General features: G+C 44.2%; 1 protein-coding gene across 1 annotated transcript in view; it reads left to right on the top strand.

The window, feature by feature from the left end:
* NOL10 (nucleolar protein 10) overlaps window positions 1-19,641 on the top strand; it is an 85,404-nt gene that overhangs the window by 19,007 nt on the left and 46,756 nt on the right. The window contains exons 10-13 of the mRNA XM_065928589.1: window positions 194-272; window positions 1,440-1,589; window positions 4,507-4,573; window positions 11,923-11,975. Of these exons, the coding sequence (XP_065784661.1) occupies window positions 194-272; window positions 1,440-1,589; window positions 4,507-4,573; window positions 11,923-11,975 (349 nt within the window). The remainder of the gene's footprint in view (window positions 1-193; window positions 273-1,439; window positions 1,590-4,506; window positions 4,574-11,922; window positions 11,976-19,641) is intronic.

Below are 19,641 nucleotides of genomic sequence, written 5' to 3'. Positions count from 1 at the left end.
GCAAATTTTTTCAGGTGGGTTACATTTATAAGTATATTAGTTTTCATTTTGACTTAGAAAGTTTGGATACAGTTACCTTTTAAATAGGAGACTAGAAATGTGATCCTCTCCATTAGAAGTGAAGAGTAATAATTTGTTACTTGGAAGGAGATTTCACCATATATGCATGGAACACAAATATTTTGCCTTTCAGAATCAACAGTTTGCCAACGATCTCTGCTTTGAAATTTAATGGTGCCTTGACCATGGCCGTTGGAACATCCACAGGGCAGGTAAATAGGTTTCAGTTGGAAATTTCGCTCTTAAGTTACTGTTTCAGGGGTGTGTGTATCACGGGAAACACCCACTCGTCTGTTCTCTGTGTGGCCAGGCACTGAGGCATTACTGTTTTGGCCAGCGTGGACAGGGTACTCAGATTGCCGTGTTCCGTCAGGACATTGAGAAGCTCTGCTTCTGGCCCCAGTGATGGGTCTGAGAGATTCTCAAGCTGAAATTGCAGTGGGGCTACGCCTCAGGTGTCCTCTTGACTGTGGTTTAGAACATCGTTTTCTCGAGTGTGTGGAACAGAGCTCTATGGAAAAACAAAAATTTGAAATTCTCTAGATTTTTACAGCACATTTAAATACATAGTGGAGGCTCTGAGAATCCCTGTAGACAAGAAATGTGCTGAGTCAGTGTTTCCAAAAGGTATTTGTCCAAGGATCCTTTTTTTTTCCCACCCAGCACTGTCTCCCACATCCTGTGCAGGGAGTGGTCAGTGGGACATGCCTCAGCGAATGCTGACTAGTCTGAGGAGTATGAATGAAATAGCTTCAGAGATTTAATTTCATCTTTCTCCCTTTCCTTCAAGGCAGAGCCCACACACTTAAGTCCGTCCCGACCTCAGCATAGGCGGGAGCCCTGCTTCCAACAGAGTGCCTGTGTCATCTGTCACCTGGGTCTGAGATCCAGCTTCACCAGCCCCCTCGCCTATCAGGATAGAGCTCAGAAGAGAACTCTGCCCCCCTCACCCCACCCCCGCCCCCAAAGGTCTTAGCCTTGCCACCAGCATCTGTCTCTGATCTACCACCACTGCCTTCATGATGATTCTTGTTCTTGTTTCTTTCAGCCTCTAGGAGAGTGCCTGGTACATACTAGGCCCTCAGTGTTTATATTTATTAAATTCATAAATGACACAAATTCTTGTGCACTTTTTCCTTTTGGTTCCTTCCTTAACATATCCAGGTAGTTCTCAATCTTAGTATGCCTAAAAATTACTCTTAGGGTTGAATCCATAGAGCCATACCGTGGAAGGGTAATTGAGGAGATTTTTCTGGAGTATTTTTGCTGACTGACCCTTACTTTAGAGTCTTTGTACTCTGAGTGAGGATGTTCATTTTTAAAAGTTTCTTTTTAAGATGAAATATTTTATTGAAACAGAAATACCTTTTTTATTTCAGGTTTTATTGTATGATCTTCGATCTGATAAGCCATTGCTAGTTAAAGATCACCAATATGGGCTGCCCATTAAATCAGTTCATTTCCAGGATTCCTTAGATTTGATTTTGTCTGCTGACTCTCGAATTATCAAAATGTGGAATAAGAACTCAGTAAGTATTTTTTGTTGTTAAAATGACTGACTTGCCTATTTTCCTTTTCTTTCCAGTTGCCTTGTTTGAGTTATGTGGGTTCTTGGGGGGAAAATACTTAGTATCCATTCAGGCCCTTCACTGGAAGTTAGTTACTTCCAGGTCTTCAAGGTCGTTTCCTGTTAAGAACTTTTCCTCATTTGCTAGAACTGGCACACATTTTTACATGTTAGGTAGATTTAGAATTTAGAATTAGAATTTAGAATCTAATTAGAAATTAGAATTTAGAATTTAAAATGAAATTAGAATTTCAAATTTAGAATAATGATTTAAAATAAATCATTATTTTAAAAAAACTTGACCCATGAGAAACTCCCTAGATTTTGAGGCTCTTTTACAACTTTAGGAAACTTTTAATGAGCTACTACTAATCTTTCCGGGCTTCCCTGGTGGCTCAGTGATAAAGAATCCTTGCCTGCCAATGCAGGAGATGCAGGTTCAATTCCTGGGTCGGGAACATCCCCTGGAGATGGAAATGGCAAGCCACTCCAATATTCTTCCTTGGAAAATACCATGGACAGAGGAACCTGGTGGGCTACAGTCCATGGCGTCGTAAGAGTGGGACACAGCTGAGCACACACGCACTTATCTTCCCATATCAGTGTTATTATGCATCTCAATTTCATACCCTTTCCTTGTGTCAAACAAATAGATTTTAGATATGATACCTTTACAGTAATTTCTTACATGAAAAGTGAAAGTCGCTCAGTTGTGTCCGACTCTTTGTGACCCCATGGACTTTAGCCCACCAGGTTCCTCTGTCCATGGAGTTCTCTAGGCAAGAATATTGGGTGGGTAGCTGTTCCCTTCTCCAGGGGATCTTCCCAACCCAGGGATTAAACCCAGGTCTTCCACTTTACAGGTGGATTTTTCACCATCTGAGCCACCAAGGAAGCCCAATTTCTTATATAGTGTTTTTCTTAAAAGCAATATTTTAAGAATATTTGATATTCTGTGCCCTTTTAAATGTCATTTAAAAGTAACAAAACCCTATGTTGTTGATTCTCCTGTTTTGAGAGAGTAGTGAAAGGTTAGTTCATCTACTGGGACAAAATTCATTCAGTGTAGCAATTGCTTTTAAGAGTCTTTGCTTTTATTGATTTCAAACTTAGCGTCTTTAAAGTGTTACTATAAATAGAAAGGTTCATTTTTGAGGTAAAGAGTTGGGGGGCCAAGAGCCTCAGCATTAGTTGCTGGAGGGCAAGCCTCAGTCCTTCCCATGGGGCTCCCCTACACAGGGCAGAGGGGCCACCAGCGGCCTCATCACAGGTCAGCTGCTGATGGGAGTCCCTGGCTGCTGGGACAGCTTGTCAGCTCTCAAAGTACTGACCTTACTCTGCTCCCTCTGTATTTTCCTCTGGATCTTTGTGGAAACTGTTATCCCTGGGGCGTGTCCTGTCTCTCAAGCCCCGTCACCTTCTTGGGCCCTCCTGAGACTTCCTTACAGAGAAAAGCAACGGCCTCCGGCTCTCATCAGTCCTCGGAAGAATTCCCCTGACACTTCATCACCCAGGAGCCAACTGTCCTGCTTTGAGTTGGGAGGGTTTTGAGGACTTTCTTGAAGATTCATGGTGTCTTAGGCCTAAATTTTTCTCTACTCTTTTCTGATAATCCAAACTAGTGTACTTTAAAACAACATTTCTTTTTACTCCTACAAAAGCAGACTTTTCATGTTTGAAAGTTCGTAATACACTGGTAGAGTAAGTTTTCCATGGCCTGGCTCCCATCCTATCTAAAGGTGATGACTAACCAGTCGGAATGCCCCCTTCCCGACCCTCCAGTGGGCATGGTTTTCCCCAATGTGGGTTTCACAAACTGTGGTACCATCTCTTTTTTGTTCTGTGCTATTGTTATTCCAGTTTCCCCTTCCTTTTTCCTCTTCTCTTTCCATTTTTCGTTTCATTGGAAACTTGAGACAAAAGGGAGGTAGCTGTGTGTTTCACTGTCTGTCTTGAATTAGAAGCTTGCTGCTGTTTTTCATGGAGCATGAAATTAGTTTTTTAATACCCCCTTCCCCCACCGCCATGGAGCCTCTCTAATAATGGGTTAATAAACACAAGAGCTGGCAGACGTTTTCAACATCAGTTCTTGAAGTCATGTTGTAGTTGCTGCAGTTTTACCTTGGCATTGTTGTAATGACTGAATACGCCCTCTTGACCAACACCCAAATTACTTGCTTTTGCTTGACTCGCTCTCCTGGTTTATCTTTCTCATCACCCTTTCTCCCTCCCATCTATTATCTTCTTTTTTCTTTCACTTAATTTCTGTTAATTTTTAAAAATACAGCATATTTTCCCACACATTTAAAATAAAATATTTTACCCTTCACTCTGTCATAACTAGCACCTTATGTATTTATAGCATTTTGTTATCTTATATATTCATTTTTTTTTCTCTTGTATTCATTATCTTATTTGATCCTCAAATCCTTGCAACACAGGATGGCAGATACCGGCCTCATTTTACCATATTGACCATCTCTTCTTTGTTTATTTGAGGACAAGTTTAACTAGGGTCTGTCTTCCAGATTATGGACTTTTTTTTTAAGTTGACGGACAGTTTTATTTTAAACTTTATCCTTGCCTGTTGTGTAGACATTATCTTTAAAAGTTCGTATTTATTTTCCCAAGAAAGTCAGCTCTCTCTACTGAACCTCAGTTTCTTCCTGTCTAAAATGAGAGGATTTGATAAATTGATAAATGAAATTCTCTAAGATTTTTTTTAACCTTAAATTCTGTGATTTCTGTTAGGTGATTTTATTTTCTCACATAAGCAGGGTATATGGAGTTACGTCTCCAGCTTACTTCCTGTATGTCACGTTGCCAAAAGTTGTCTTCCTTTGACTGTTTTAACACTTCACTTTTGCTTACTCTTTTAGGGAAAAATATTTACTTCCCTGGAGCCAGAACATGACCTTAATGATGTCTGCCTCTACCCCAACTCAGGTATGCAGAACAAAGCAGCAGGCCATTTTGTGAGATGAATCTAGGCTTTGCTTTATAGGGTTTTAAACTCATTTCATTTCTTAAGACAGGGTTTGGCTCAGTTAAGGGTTTGGCTCAGTTAGGACAGTTTTTAGATATTGTATTTAAAGTTGAAAAATTAAGAGCAGGAAGTGATGTGGATGCTTCAGAAAGTGACACGCTCAGTGACTCAGTCCGCAGCCAGCCTAGCTGTTAGGAGAAGCTGGTGGCAGTCTGTGGGTCAGTGGCAGGCGAGGTGCTATTTTAGTGTGCGCTTTAGCTCTTTTATGGGATTAGTAATTGTATGTAGAAGTTGAGGTTAGGGATTTGGAGGAGGCCGGAGTTGCCTGATGATACACAAGGCTGGCGAAGTCATGCGTCGAGTATATTCTGTGTGGCAGGCAGTTCTGTAAAGTACTTGGCAGATTTTGAGATTTAATAAAACCTTCAAGGCAAATCTGAAGAATTCTGGGGAAGGAGAGGAAATGAGAATGCCTCTCACTCTCCTGCAGAGTTGTGTCCTGAGGACAGACACACACAGATAATTCTGATGGAGGGATACGAGGCAAAACAGGAGAAGTTCTGTTACGGAGGTGCACACCGGCCCTGTGACGGCAGGAGTGCGAGGGGCTCCAGGCAGAGCAGCAAGAGGAGGGCAGAGGGGAGGTTTTTGTTGGCACCGAGTATGGGTGCTGGGCGAGAGACGTGGTGGGCAGGAGGAGCCCCGTGTGCCAGAGTGCAGGGTCTGTGGGAGGAATGGGGTGGGAAGCAGGTGGTGCGTCGGCTGGGGGCCCCAGAGTGACCACGCTGGGTGGCTGGGTGCTGTCCGTGGTCAGGACCGATGCAGACCATGGTCACAGAAGGCACTTCTGTCCACCGGGCAGAAGGTAGATCAGTTTTGAGCTAAAATGAGTAGGAAGAGATACGTAGAGCTGAGATCGGCAGCACAGGAGAGAAGGCAGACTTGGAGAGAAAGATGGTGTTGTCTTCTTTGAGGATCTGAGTCTGAGGAGGCAGTGAGGCAGTGGCGGTGTCTGGCAGAGGGTCTCCAATCTGCCTGCCCACCAACATAAGCTGGGAGCTTTTTAAGAAGTACAGGTTCCTCAGCCCCATACTAGGTATGCAGACTCAGAGCGTCTGGGGGAGCGCCTGAAATGGGTTATCTTCCACCTGCTTCCCAAGTGGTTGTGGAGCCCCGCTGTGACCTACAGCCTCATACTGGGAGCCACATCCAGGGCACAGTAGGCAGCATGGCCCAAGGGAAGCAGGTAAGACATGTAAATAGAGGTGGTTGTCACTTAATCCTGTCATAACACGGGAGAGTCTGATTCCCTTACCATTCCTTTCCTTCCATTCCCCCTTCCTTCCCTTCCCTTCCCCTCCCCTTTCCTTCCCTCTTACATCTTTGGAGGTGAGGAAACTGAGATATATGCCTGGGGTTGGTCGCCCGGCCGTTGTGCGGCAGAGTCTCAGTTGGAGCGAGCCTCCCCTGATCATGGAGCCTCTGCTCGCTCTTAAGTTACAGGATACTCTCCTGAGAAAGATGAGAAACCCTGGACCTTCGTAATTAGCTTTTCATCAGTGATTGTTGGGAGAATTTTCTTATTATAGGGGTGAGTCAAATTGTGATGAATTCAGAAATTAATGAAGGTGCTGGGGTCCTAGTTCAAGATGCTGAGTGGTCTAAAGTGGGGTTTGGGCTAAGTACAAAGTTGAGTAAAATCAGGTGAAGCTGAAGTTGGAACAAAAGGTTAGTTGGATTGAAGGAGTGGGAGTTTGAAGGGTGCAGATAGTGACGAAAGTTGTCAGCCTATGTGCTGACTGGTTTGTGCTCACCTGTGGCCACTGAGAACTTGCAGAGTAACTAATCTGAAATATGTGCTCTAAACGTAAAATACACACCAGACTTCAGATGTTATACCAAAAAAAAAAAAAAGAATGTGAAGTAGATCATTAATTTTTTTATTGATTACGTATTAAAGTGAAAATATTTTAGACTTACTGGTTAATAAAAATATATTCAAATTTATTTTCCTGTTTAAAAAATATTTTTTTAATGTGTCTACCAGAATATTTTTAGTCACTTATGTGGCTTGCATGGTATTTCTGTTGGGCAGGGCTAGTCCAGACGTGGAGGGCTTTAATAGTATAGAATGCTGATAAGGTGCAAGATGTTCAGAGTCAACTGCAGGCATGGAATGTGACTGTAACCTCACCAGAGTAGAAGCCTTCTTCTGGTACCAAAAGTAGTTACCCCACATAAGAAAGCGGTCCTTTCCTAATAATACCTTTCAGTTTCACATTCCCCTGCTTGTCCACCAAATGCCTTTTTAAGCCCATTTATTTGAAACTAGTCTTATCACCAAGGTTGTGGATTACATTAAGTTATGTCTTCTGCTTCTCTCAATCAGGAATTCTCTCCCATCCATTCTTCCCCTTCCTCCATGGCACTGAGTTTTCTACCATCAGGTCTGTAGTCTCATAAGATGTTCTGCATCATGGATTTCTGTGATTATTTTTCACGGTGTCCTTTACTTGTTCCTCCGGCCCCTGCATTTTTGTGTTGTTGTTCTAAAATAGAAGTGAAGTCTAACAGCCCAGTGCACTGTGGGTTAAATATTTGGGACAGGGGTGGTGCTCAGGGCTGACGGGTTCTCCGTGTCATTTCCCATCCTGTTGGTCATCCTAGAGCGAGCAAGGAGAAGCGTGATGGCTCTGCCTAGATGGCCAGCAGTCCTCTCTGTTACACAGGATGCTTTCCTGGCAGGTAGAACCTTTAAGACGGTGTTTTGGTCAGAAGAGTGACTTTAACGTCAGATAGCTTATAAGAGCATAATCAAGCACAAACACTAGCCAGATGATTTATTTCACGAGCTGGCAAACCCAGAAAGGCAAGTCCCTCCACGGCTGTCTTGGGGTTTGGACCGAGGGTGGTTAGTTCACAGGTTTTGCTGTCTTTCCCTCGCTTTACCCTCTGTCCCTTTAACATTGTTGGTTAGGTTTTTTTTGCTTCATCACTATGAGCTTAAGTGTTCTTTATCTTCTCACTTACTCATTTTGGAGTAATTAAAGCCGAATCATGACTGCTTGCTGTTTTGTTCTGTGTTTCTGATGCTCAGACTGCTCGGAACGTTGAGAAACAGTCCTGCCTTTGCGGCTCCTTCAGCTTCTAGTTGCTCAGACGGTGTCTCCACGTCGGGCGCTGCCCTGCAGGTTGGGAAACTGAGGCCACGGCCGCACGACCCTGGTCTGCAGTGCTTTTTGGGCCCCAGCCTGACCTGTGGAATCCAGAACCACTGGGAGAAGGAAAAGGAGATGTCCACTCAGAAAGGCTGCTCAGGCTTCAGAATTGTACCAGTGATCCAGGCTGTTTCTCGCCTGCTTTTAGGCCTGGTGGAGGCGGTCTGTATCATCAGACCTGAAGTTGCCTTTTATTCTCTCAGTAGCCTCCCAGTAGCCTGCCGAGAAATAAGATGTGGCCCATCACTAGCCTTGGCACCATGTGCAGTAAAACCGCAGGCTTCCCGCTTTCTGCAGGAGTTGACTGCATGAGAAGGCGTGTCCTGGCCTTTCCCCTCCAGCACGGGGCAGTTCCGCACAGCTTGTCTGCTCTGAGCCGCTCCAGCGATGACCCGATGCCCTCCGTTTCCGGGCAGTGATTCTCGGATGTATCTGGTGAAGGACCAGCCTTTTATGTTTTTTGTTTTGTTTTTAAATTTCCAATCTATTGCAGATGGATACTTTTGTCAAATATCATAAAGATAAATTAGTAGATAAAGGGTCACATGTTTGGAACTTGCTGCAAGGTCGAGTCACTATACAGGTTTCTAAATTCTTCAGTTTCTACACTTACCGGCCAGCTTGATAGCAGTTTTCAGACTGGCCTGGGGAGCACGCTTTGAGTTGTCCTGGCTTGAGCAGTGTTTCTGATTTCAAGCTGTGACCATCCTTGAGTCCTTCACCCCCAAAGCCTGGACAGATGAGATTTGTTCTCTGCGTGTGTCTGGGGAGCGCGCCGTGGCCCCACTCCGCACACCATGTCCTGCACTCCGCTGTCCATGCTGGAGCTGTGTGCTCTTCCTCCTCAGTGCTGACGATCTCTGCCTTCTCTTCCAAGGTTCCTATTGTTATTATTAGTGCTGTTGTTCAGCTGCCCAGTTGTGTCCGACTCCTGGCGACCCTGTGGACTGCAGCATGCCAGGCTTTCCCGTCTTCATTGTCTCCTAGAGTTTACTCAAACTCGTGTCCATTGAGTCAGTGATGCCATCCAACCATCTCATCCTCTGTTGCCCCCTTGTAAGGAAATTTAAAGGAAAAGCCATAATCCCTCAATCTCTTCACAGGTGTCATTACTCCTTCCATTAGAGGAATTCTTTTTGGGGGGCCACACTGAGCAGCCTGTGGCGTCTTAGTTCCCCAGCCAGGGATTGAACCTGCACTCCCTGCCTTGGAAGAGTGGAGTCTTAAAACACTGGACCACCAGGGAATTCCCAGAAATTCTTGTCTTATAAGTCACGTGTTCGTGTGTTTTAAATTGTCACCATGTGTAATTTTCTTTTGCTTTTCAGCTTGACATTGTTATTAATGTTGTCATGTTACTGGTGTTTATATCTGTGTGTTTTAATTTATTTGATCGTGCAAGGAGTCTTTTCACTTTATCTTAGTTGTCATTGGAGTTTTGGAGTCCCATGTTACACGGGCTTTGGAATCAGTCCAGTGTCAGCTAGCTCTGTGGTGACCTTGAGCAAATGGTCTAGCTTTCCCGAACTACTTTTTTACCTGTGGAGGTGGACTGCCTGGCCTGGTACTTCACCCTCTTCTCGCCTTTTAGCTGTGATCATCTTAATTTCTGCTAAACTAACTCCATCACTGGGTTAACTTTCCTGCTTCCCTTTTGTTAGAAACTCCTCGTGTTCCCTGGGCTGTGTGAGGTTGTTTTCTCATTTATAACTCGTTTCGACCGTCCCGACTTCAGTTTCTCAGTAGGTTAGCTTATGGTGTTGTCCATCTACGGTCAAGTGAGGTCCTCCTCATTGTAGGAAAGTCTGCTGCATCCAGCCTGGCTTCTTCTGTGTAATTAGAGCCAAGGCTTTTCTGTGTTCTGTTTGGTAGGGGTGGTGTGTTTCCTTGTAGAGCGTTCACTGTTGAATGTTCAGGGTTGAGCCGGGGAGGCGGGGCTTAGGGGATGTCTTTGTTGGGAGCCTTCTTTCTGGTTCTAAGATGTCTCTTCAATCTCTAGACTTTCTTCTCTAACCCTGTCTAAAGGTCTCGAAGAAGTTCTGATGGTGCTGTTAGACTTGGGAAGCGCAGGTCAGTAGAGGTGGTTTCTTCCTGTGGTGAACGTCAGTGAAGAGTTGTCTCCAGGACCAGAAAAAGTTTCCACATGAAAGAGTTTGTGGAGGCTACAAGCTATGAGAAAGTGTCTGATTTTTACTTGACTTTCACTTAGACGTACATTTCTTGCTTCCTCGAGTGTGTGTGTGTGTGTTGTGGTGAAGGTTGTGTGTGTGTGTGTGTGTGTGTGTGTGTTGTGGTGAAGGTTGTGTGTGTGTGTGTGTGTGTGTGTGTGTTGTGGTGAAGGGGTTGTGTGTGTGTGTTGTGGTGAAGGTTGTGTGTGTATGTGTTCTGGTGAAGGTGTGTGTGTGTTGTGGTGAAGGGGGTGTGTGTGTGTTGTGAAGGGTGTGTGTGTGTGTGTTCTGGGGAAGGTGGTGTGTGTGTGTTGTGGTGAAGGTTGTGTGTGTGTGTGTTCTGGTGAAGGTGTGTGTGTGTTGTGGTGAAGGGTGTGTGTGTGTGTGTGTGTGTGGTGTTGAAGGGTGTGTGTGTGTGTTCTGGGGAAGGTTGGTTCCAGCTCAGGACTCACTCACCCTTTGGACTTGATGTGTATGATGACATGCCTTTGCCAGCAGAGCGTTGAGTTCCTGCTCTCTGGCTATCAGCGAACCTCCTCTACCTCAGCATCATTATTTCTGTTAACAGCATTCAAGAGCATTCCTTTGGCAAGCTTTTGTGTTAACAGAAGAGCAGCACAAAAATACTTTTTAAATCACAGAACTACATCACCATCCTTAACGTTTGGTTTACTTAATTAGGACTGTGAGCTTCCATGGCGTCTCAGACAGCAAAGAAGCCGCCTGCCGTGCAGGAGACCTGGGTTTGATCCCTGGGCCGGGGGTCTGGTGATCCAAATGTGTGCTTTTTGTGGATTTTTCTGTTGTGTTTTACAAATAGACCTTTTAAATGAAGGTAATGTAAGTTGATATGTAAAGTATTTAAAAACAAGAGCTCTTGACTGAAATTTTGCTCTTAAGTTCTCTAGCTTGTAATATTCTGAATGTTGTGCTCAGCACTTGTAACTCAGTACATATGAGCTTTATTTTTTGATATGTAAATAAGGATAATAGTCCTTACCTCAGAGAGTTGTCACGTGTTCACCAAGATCAAGTATGCAGAAGTGTTTTGTAAATTACAAAGGACTGACTTCAGTTTTGCTCTGGTGCATCGTTCTGGAACAGGGTAGAGAGGGTTGGAGCTGCCGAGAGAGCCCCTGCGGGGGGCGGGGGGTGGGGTGGAGCGGGCTGCACGTGTGGCAGAGACCTGAGCCCAGGGCTGAGCCAGCTGAGCGCCCTGATTCTGTGCCGAAGCGTAGTGGATCCATTACTGTTGCTCCTGGGGTTAGCAGGGGGCCATCACTGGATCCCACAGGCTGTCCGTCACTCCATTCTCACTCTCTGAGAACGCTGATCCCTGGGCTAAATTATCAGCCACTCTGGGTGAATCATTTTGGTAAAGGCTGTCGGATTCTATCTGGTTCTTTTCTAGCATAGCTACACATAGCATTCCTCTTAAGCCATTTTGTTTTCTATTAAGGTGTAAAGTTTAATTCAAACATGGGGAACTACTTTGCTATGATGTTTTGTGGGAAATGCTTTACTTTGGTTCTTTGATTCCCGATTAGCAGAAAGATCCCTATCTTAACTTTCATAATACATAATAGTGCATCGAATCTACCTTTTATCGGTGTGTCTGAAGCTTAAAACTTACCCCCTTAAAAATGGCAGCCCTTCTCTTTGGGAACCGCTCGATCACTTAGCTGATACAGCCTGAGCATTTTGCAGATGGGAAAACTGATCTTTCTGATACTTCAGATGCCCCGTCCAGGAGGGTCAGGGACCAGAGCCCACAACCTGACTCCGAGGGTGCCTAACTGCTGGTCTGGCTCTTCTGCCGTTCACCATGTTCTGAGCATTTCACTCATTTCAAAATATAAAGCAAGTAGGAAGAATATTTTTCTTTTCCCTTATGTTTACCTTTTTCATTGTGTTTATTTTTAGGAATGCTTCTTACCGCCAATGAAGCCCCCAAGATGGGCATCTATTACATTCCGGTAAGTGATACAAAAAGGAGTTACGGTAAAAATAGAACAAGGAAAGACACTGTATTTTTAAACTGGCTGTGTTGAGGGACTTTGGGCCTACATGTGGCTGTATAAATTAGACACAGTGGCTCACTTGTCAAATCACTGTACTTCCTGGAGCCACTAAAGTAATGAATGCTTAACCAGTCTTTCATGGGAAACTACTTAACATCCCATTAAAAATTATCAGTAGAAATTCATATTTATTCTTCAGATTTACATTTGTTTTTTGTTTCAGAGTGTTTCAGAATCTTAAACTTCCAGCTATTAGTGATCAAGAGACCTAATCCTCTAAAATAAAAGTCTAGGACTCTTTCGGTCATCGCATTGTCTTTTAAAAATGGGTTTTTGTGTATAAGAAACCATCTTAGATTGCCATGATCCATGATGGCATGCAGTTTACTATCTTGTCCCTTTTTTTTCTCCTTCCTTAAAGCATTCTTCTATTACAAATGCCAGACACTTCCCTACCTGTACCTAAGCAGAAAAGCCTGTACTGCAAAGTTGGCCTTAGATTCTGGTCAGCACACATCTCCTTTTCTGAGATTCGCGGAGAAGAGCATGGGGGATGTAGAAGATTGGATGTTTAGGGGAATAAACTCTCTCTGATCATCGTTAGCCTCCAGTTATGAAAATTCTTCATATTTATGATCGTTCTTTTGAAATAGCTCAACCATGTGTATGTTCCCCCCGCTCCAAAAGAAGATATTCTGTTAATGTTGACTTTCTGTGGCTTCAGGAACCTGGTATGTTGTTGGAAGCACTTTGGGATGTTTCTTTTGGTTGATGGTGAAATGTAGGTCATTCAAACAGCAGCTTCTCCATTTTCCTAAATTGTCATTTGTTGCTTTTCTCCCCGGCCTCTCAGAGATACTGCTTCCTTTTTCCTGTTAGTTTATGTGTTTTTGTCTTCATTCGATCAGTAACTGTTTATTGATTGTATCAGCTGTGTCAGGCCCAGTGCTGTAGGTTGACAGAGTAACAGTGGATAGGGTACTACCCCTTTCTTTGAAGAGCTCATTATTAGGAAGTAAAACAAGAAAGTAGACAGTTTCCAGTCAGCGTGATGAACACTCTTAACTGAAGTAAGGAACCTGGAAATGGAAACTGGGGGGAAGTATGGCAGATACTTGGAGAAACCTTCCAGAGGAATTGATTTCCGAGGAGCAACTGGAACGCTGGTTCTGTGTTCTAGATGAAGAGGGTGGGGTGCAGAATGGGTGAAGGGTCTTAGAAGTAAAGGGAACATTGTCTGCCAAGATCCAGAAGAAGGTAATACACATGACTGGGCATTTGCCCTTGAGGGACAGGGTAGCTCAGGCTGAAGGGGTGCTCTGCAGCCAGGGTACGATGGTCCTGTGGGCTGGGTGTGGTGGTGCAGGTGCAAGAGTGAGAGGCTCAGACCTGCATTTCTGAAGGATTGTTAACTTCTGGCTGCCCCCAGGAGAATGGATTAGATCAGATCTAACCCAGAAGCAGCAAGAACAGGCTGTGGTGATCTGCAGGAGAGACATGGTCCCTGTGTTACCTTTGTCAGACCTCCCCTTTAGAAATTGGGACTTGGGAGATTCTGGGGTAGTTTCAGAGAAGTCTGATCTGGCAGGCAGTGATTCCAGGAGGTTATCCTCCTTGAATAGCCAGGCAGCATGTCCAGAGGCGTCCCCCGATAAAGACTTGTGTCTGTCACAAGAAGAGCCTTCCCTCAGTCCAGTGCTGAGTCTTCCTACAGTGTCAGCCCGTCTGGGCACGTCAGGAGAGGCAGACTAAATCAGCCTGCCCTTCCCTGAACTTATCCTGGGAGAGATCTCTCTCCGTCTTCCTCTCAGGAGGGCTTTCTGTGTTTTGATCTTCAGCATCTGCCTGCAAGTTCTTGATGTCTCGTGTTGAAGAGCCCTTCCTCGTGTAAGAAGTGTGTAGAACCCACCAGTGGGAAGGGAGATCGAGCACTGAGGTAGAGCGTGGAGCCCGGATTGGGAGTCCTCAGCTGGCAAGGAGCCTCCGGCCGGGTGCCCCTCGGTGTGGAGTGGGGTGGGGCAGTTCTGTTTTTGCAGGAAGGCCACATCACCAGCTTGTGCAAAGATGGTGGCAGTAGGGGCAGAACTGGGACAATTGGCAACAGTTGTAAGATAGGCTTGGTCATTGCTTGGATGTGGGGAGGAAGGGAGAGGAAAGAACCACAGGTGACAGCCGCTTTCTCCCTGGTGAGTGTGTGGACACAGAGGTGACCGCTGGAATCCAGGAGGAGAAAGGGGATGATAGACTTAGAACTGGAGGAGATCCCGGTTCCCTTCTGCTTGTCTGGATCCGTTTCTCAGGCTGGGTTTTTTTTTTGTTCCAAGCACTGGGAGCTTCACACAAGAGGGGAGCCGTTGCTGCCCAGGTGGTGAGAAGCAGCCTTTTTGTTTGTTTGTTTGTTTGTTTTAGAAGCAGCCTTTTTGATCAGTGTTAGCTTATCTTAGAAGATCTTCTTAGTTTCAACTCTGTAGCTCAGATGTAGCCAAGCGAAGTCAAAAAGCCACCCAGAGACTGCTCCCAGGCAGCTGAGCGCATGTGGATGGTCAGCACAGAGTTGTTCTTGCTCAGCTGAGCGTTGTGCGGCAGCTTATGCCTACGTGTTCCTCCCTAACCTATCTTTCTGCTCTGCTGCCTCGCACATCGTGAGGGTTTATGGTGCCACTTGTCTTTACTTGGAACCTGTTCTCTGTGACACTCCTTCAGAGCGAAAGAGCCCAGGGGTCTGAAAGCCTGCTAAGATTTTATCAAACTCACCAGGCTGACATTTTTCACAGAGATTTATTTGAGGCCTATAGAACCAGAGAAGTATGTGTTGAATATGCAATTCATGCCAAATATAGGCAGTTTGGACGATGACTTGTAGTAACATCTTATAAACCAGGTATGAAAACTCTTTTTTTCCCCTCCTGCTTTGAGGCTCTGCTGAAAATGAAGACAGCTTAATGTTCTTTCAGCTTGTTAATTTTTGCCTGTCTACCGCATACCATCTTTCTTGAGTACCTAAAGTCTTTTTAGAGTAAATGCACTTTCTGATTTATGTAGTCTCTGCCACTTACTTATCCCAATAGCTAGCTAGTCTTTTATGACCAAATGGGTTTTATCCAGCTCTTTCCCCATTTTCTTAGTGTTCTCTTTTTTTGTCTCTGAGAGACCAGGATCTGTTCTTTTGTTTGTTTGTTTGCCTTTTAAATTCCAGGCCTAATTCAGCTGCAGCTTTCAGGACTAATGCCAGAAACAGTTTTTCAACTTTGGGTTCCTCTGAAATATAATTTAATCGTAGGTTAGTTCTTCCTAATTAATACCTTTGGCAACTGCATGGACTCCAGAGGGAATCCAAGTCCCGTGGCACCCAGCCCAAACCTGCCAGGGTGCCGAGTACTATTCCTGTTGGAAATGCTTCTGGGCTCCAAGGCCCCATGGGTCAGTGAGCTTGGAGACCACACATGATGGACACATGATGGCTGGCATGCTTGATAATGTGTATGGGTACGTAAGGGCTTCCCAGGTGGCGCTAGTGGTAAAGGACTCACCTGTCAGTGTAGGAGACATAAGAGACACAGGTTCGATCCCTGGGTCAGGGAGATCCCCTGGAGGAAGACATGGCAACCCACTCCAGTATTCTTGCCTGGAGAATCCCATGGACAGAGATGCCTGGAGGGCTACAGTCCATGGGGTCAAAAAGAGTTGGACCCGACTGAAGCAACTTAGCGTGCATACACATACACATGATGAATGTGTAAACTTGAGAAAAAGAATAATTATTGTTTATTAGGAAGCTATTTGAATTAGAAGAATAAAGTCAATTGATTGAGGATATATGTTTTTTTTTTTAAACACGTACATTTTTAAAATTTGTAAAGTACTCTTGGAACCAGAGTACCTGCACATAGGGCAGAGTTAAACACATAAAGAGTTATATTTACTCACACCAGTGCTTCTGTTTTTTTTAAGAAATAAACTTATTATAAACTGGAACTTATTCAGCGTAATGCATGAAATGTACAGAACTCTTTGCAAAGAGAGATGACTATGTATTAAGAAGCGTAAAATCTCAAGGCCACTTATTTCACTTAGTTGTAACTCACAAGCACACATCCTCCCAGAGGCACTGCTACTTGGGATGGGAGTGCTCAGTCGCTCGGTCATGTCTGACTCTGTGTGACCCCATGGAATGCAGCCCATCAGACTCCTCTGTCATGAGGATTTTCCAGGCCGGAAAACTGAAGTGGATCGCCATTTCTTTCTCCAGGGGATGTATCTTCTTGATCCAGGGATTGAACCCGCGTCTCCTGTGTCTCCTGCATTGCAGGAGGATTCTTTACCTACTGAGCCACCAGGGAAGGCATTACTGCTTGGAGTGTTTTGGCATGATTTTCCAGAATCTCAAGGGCATAGTTACATAGTGCTTCCTAGTTACTCCTTACCTTCACCTCTTAAGATGGTAACGTATTTTTACTAGCTGTCCGTTTGGCAAATACATTATTTTAGTTTAGCATTAGATTTGACAGTACCTTACCAAGTATCTTGTGTCTCCTTTTTATATAGATACTCTCTTCCTCGTTTTAAAGTTTGGGGCTAGGGACTTGGTCTTTTACTTTGTCTTATGATTACAGCACACTTCTGGGGGCAAGGTGGTAAAAGACTGGTCTCTCCCACTGTCTCTGGAAATGAGGCAGATGGCAGAGAGAACTTTGGCCGACAGAAGGTTCTACTTTTCCTGCAGAGTCTATTGTGCAGACAGACGTGCTTTCTCCCATTAAATAGGTCTCATCTGCAGATCACTTAGGCAGCGTTTCACCCTGCTTGACCAGGCTGTGCCGGCTTCTGGAAGCCACATTCTCCTGGTTGTCCTCCTGTCGCCTAGTTAGCCCTTCCAGTCAGTCTGCTTTCGTGGCTTTTCCTGCCCCCGTGGCCTGGTGATTGAGCCTCAACTCTCTTCCTTTGGTGCTGGGGCTTAGTCCTAGTCTCTTTGTTCTCCCCTCAGGGAGCTTACCTGTCCCCCAGGCTCCGTAGGGACACCTGTGTGCTGTGGACTTCCAAACTTCTGTCTCCTGCCTTTCCTTCCTCGCAGAGCTGCGGAGTCACATGCTCACCGGTCTGCTGGGCCATGGAGGTGGAGACTTCTCCACTAGACATCTCATTGGTGCCCTCTAGTTATGTGTCCACAGCAGAATTCCTGGTCCCAGCTCCCCACCCGCCCCTCTTCTCACTTCGTTCCTTACTCAGTTCCTTGGCCCAGAGCATAGGCACAACCATGTTTCCTCGCCCATCCTCTTCGCGTGTCCTCGTCCGGTCCATCCGAACCTCTCATCAACTCTTTTTCCAGTATTGGTTCAAATCCAGCCATTTTTCAGTACTTCTGCTTCTGCCACTCATCTGGGATACCTTAATGGCTTCTTACCAGATCCTTCCTCTTACACTTTGTCTCTCTCGCATTCTGTTTTTCATACAACAGCCAGGTTAATTTAAAATATAAATTAGGACTTCCCTAGTGGTTGGATGGTGAAGACTCCACGCTTCCATTGCAGGGGGTGCAGGCTCCACACCTGATCAGCGAATTTCACATGCAGCCTAACATGGCCAAGAATAGTGATGATAAAATATAAAAGGAACCAGTCAGTCTATCCCTCTTCTCCTTGGCAGCTTCCAAGGGCTTATCATTTTGCTCAGCATAACGTCTTAGCTCCTGTCATTAACTTAGAATGCCCTACAGAATGGAAAAAGTGAAAACACCAGAGTCCCCGTTTTCTCTCACCCATCAGAGAACAGATCTCTTGAAATCCGTTTATCCTTTACAGAGATCGACAAGTGGTTAGAGCGAAAGACCAAATCCCTCGTCATCACTGCCAGCAGCAGGGAACAACTTACAGGTCGTAAATTAACCCCAAACACAGAATTAGTAGAGAGGAAAATTAAAGTTAGAAAAACAGAGTCCACGCAGCTCTCCTTTGGATTCATCTGGTGCCAAGGGAACAAGCTGTGCTTGACCATTCTTCTTGGTGCTAAAGTCTCCCTGACACTTTCAGGTGAGTCCGTTGTGTGTCTTGGGTCGAGACACCAAAAACTGTTTAAGAATAATTTTCTTAAGAATAATTTTCAGAAAAAAGGGAAGTCATGACTTTAACGTAGATCTCAAATAAACATGTTAAAAATTTTCATTTAATTTATTAAAGGAATCAGGTACATGTCATCAAAGGTGAAGTCTAAAATAGCACAGATTTACGTGGAATAAGGTGATACTGAGTTGGGAATGTACAAATGAATAGATTGGCTTTTCCAAAGGTATGGAGGGTTATCTGTCCAAGACAGAATTCTTTCGCATGAGTGTTAGCAATTAATCTTGCATTGCTGTCAGTTACTTACAGTTTACAGAGTTGTAAAATGTATCCCATGGAATCAGAATCAGGTAATCTTGAAAGGCATGCTCTTAGACCAGGAGTTTGGCAAACTAAACACCTAACTAAATGCCCACTGCCTTTTTTTTTCTTTTTTTGGGTAAATAGTTTTATTGGAACAGTGCACCCGTTCATTTATTATGTGTTGTCTACAGCAGTTGTCTGACCAAAAAGATAGAGTTGAGTAGTTATGATAGAAAGACCCTGTGGTTTGCAAGCCCTAAAATCTTTAAGAAAAAGTTTGTGAACCCCCCTACTCTTGATTACACATAACTTTCTGTTGAAGCATAAAATCTTCCTTATATTTATTTACTTATTTATACATTTATATAAATAAAAACATGAATAAATATGTAATAAATGTGTATTTTTCTTTATTATGATATAAAAAACATGGACACAGATATTGTTTCTTTTTTTTCCCAGTTACATTCCCACCACCTAAAGCAGTGCCTTTTACACTGTAGGTATTTGATTAATATGTGCTGAAAAATTAATAAAACATATATGAGATAATCAGATAACTGTAATTTGAAGAATCTTGGATAATGGTCATATGTTTTGACAGTGGCTGGTTTGCAGTGATTTTTAGCTGTTCTTATCCCAAATTTGAATTCAGCATCTGCCTTTTTCTGCTACCGTTAGTGAAATTAAAAGGTTAAGAACATGACTCATAAGTACTAGACTAATTTTTATACAGCAGGATAAGGATCAGTTTCTTTGCTCTGACAGTATGTTCTAATCAGCATGACCACAGAATCTTGGGGTCATGCAGCCCTTATGCATTTCTGAACTTCCCCGGTGGCTCAGATGGTAAAGCATCTGCCTACAATGCGGGAGACCTGGATTCAATCCCTGGATCGCAAAGATCTCCTGGAGAAGGAAATGGCAACTCACTCCAGTACTCTTGCCTGGAAAATCCCATGGATGGAGGAACCTGGTAGGCTACAGCCCATGGGGTTGCAAAGAGTCGGACATGACTGAGCGACTTCACTTTCACTTTCAATCATTATGTTTGTGAAGGCTGACAGATTTCTAAAAGAAATACCTCGTCCAAAAGATGTATTACTGGTGCTGTTGTGAGATAAGCTGTTACCTAGAAAAATATAGAAGGAGAATGTGAAACTAAGGACATTGAGCTTTTGTTGTACCTTTTTTGAAATGTGTGGGAACATTGGCTTTGCATCTAGGATAGGATGGGCTTATGCATTTTAATGGTTGGAAAT

Source organism: Muntiacus reevesi, chromosome 3 (genome assembly GCF_963930625.1).
Source record: "Muntiacus reevesi chromosome 3, mMunRee1.1, whole genome shotgun sequence".
NCBI lineage: Eukaryota > Metazoa > Chordata > Mammalia > Artiodactyla > Cervidae > Muntiacus > Muntiacus reevesi.
Note: the sequence above shows the minus strand (reverse complement) of the source record. Positions and strands in the feature narration are given on the sequence as shown.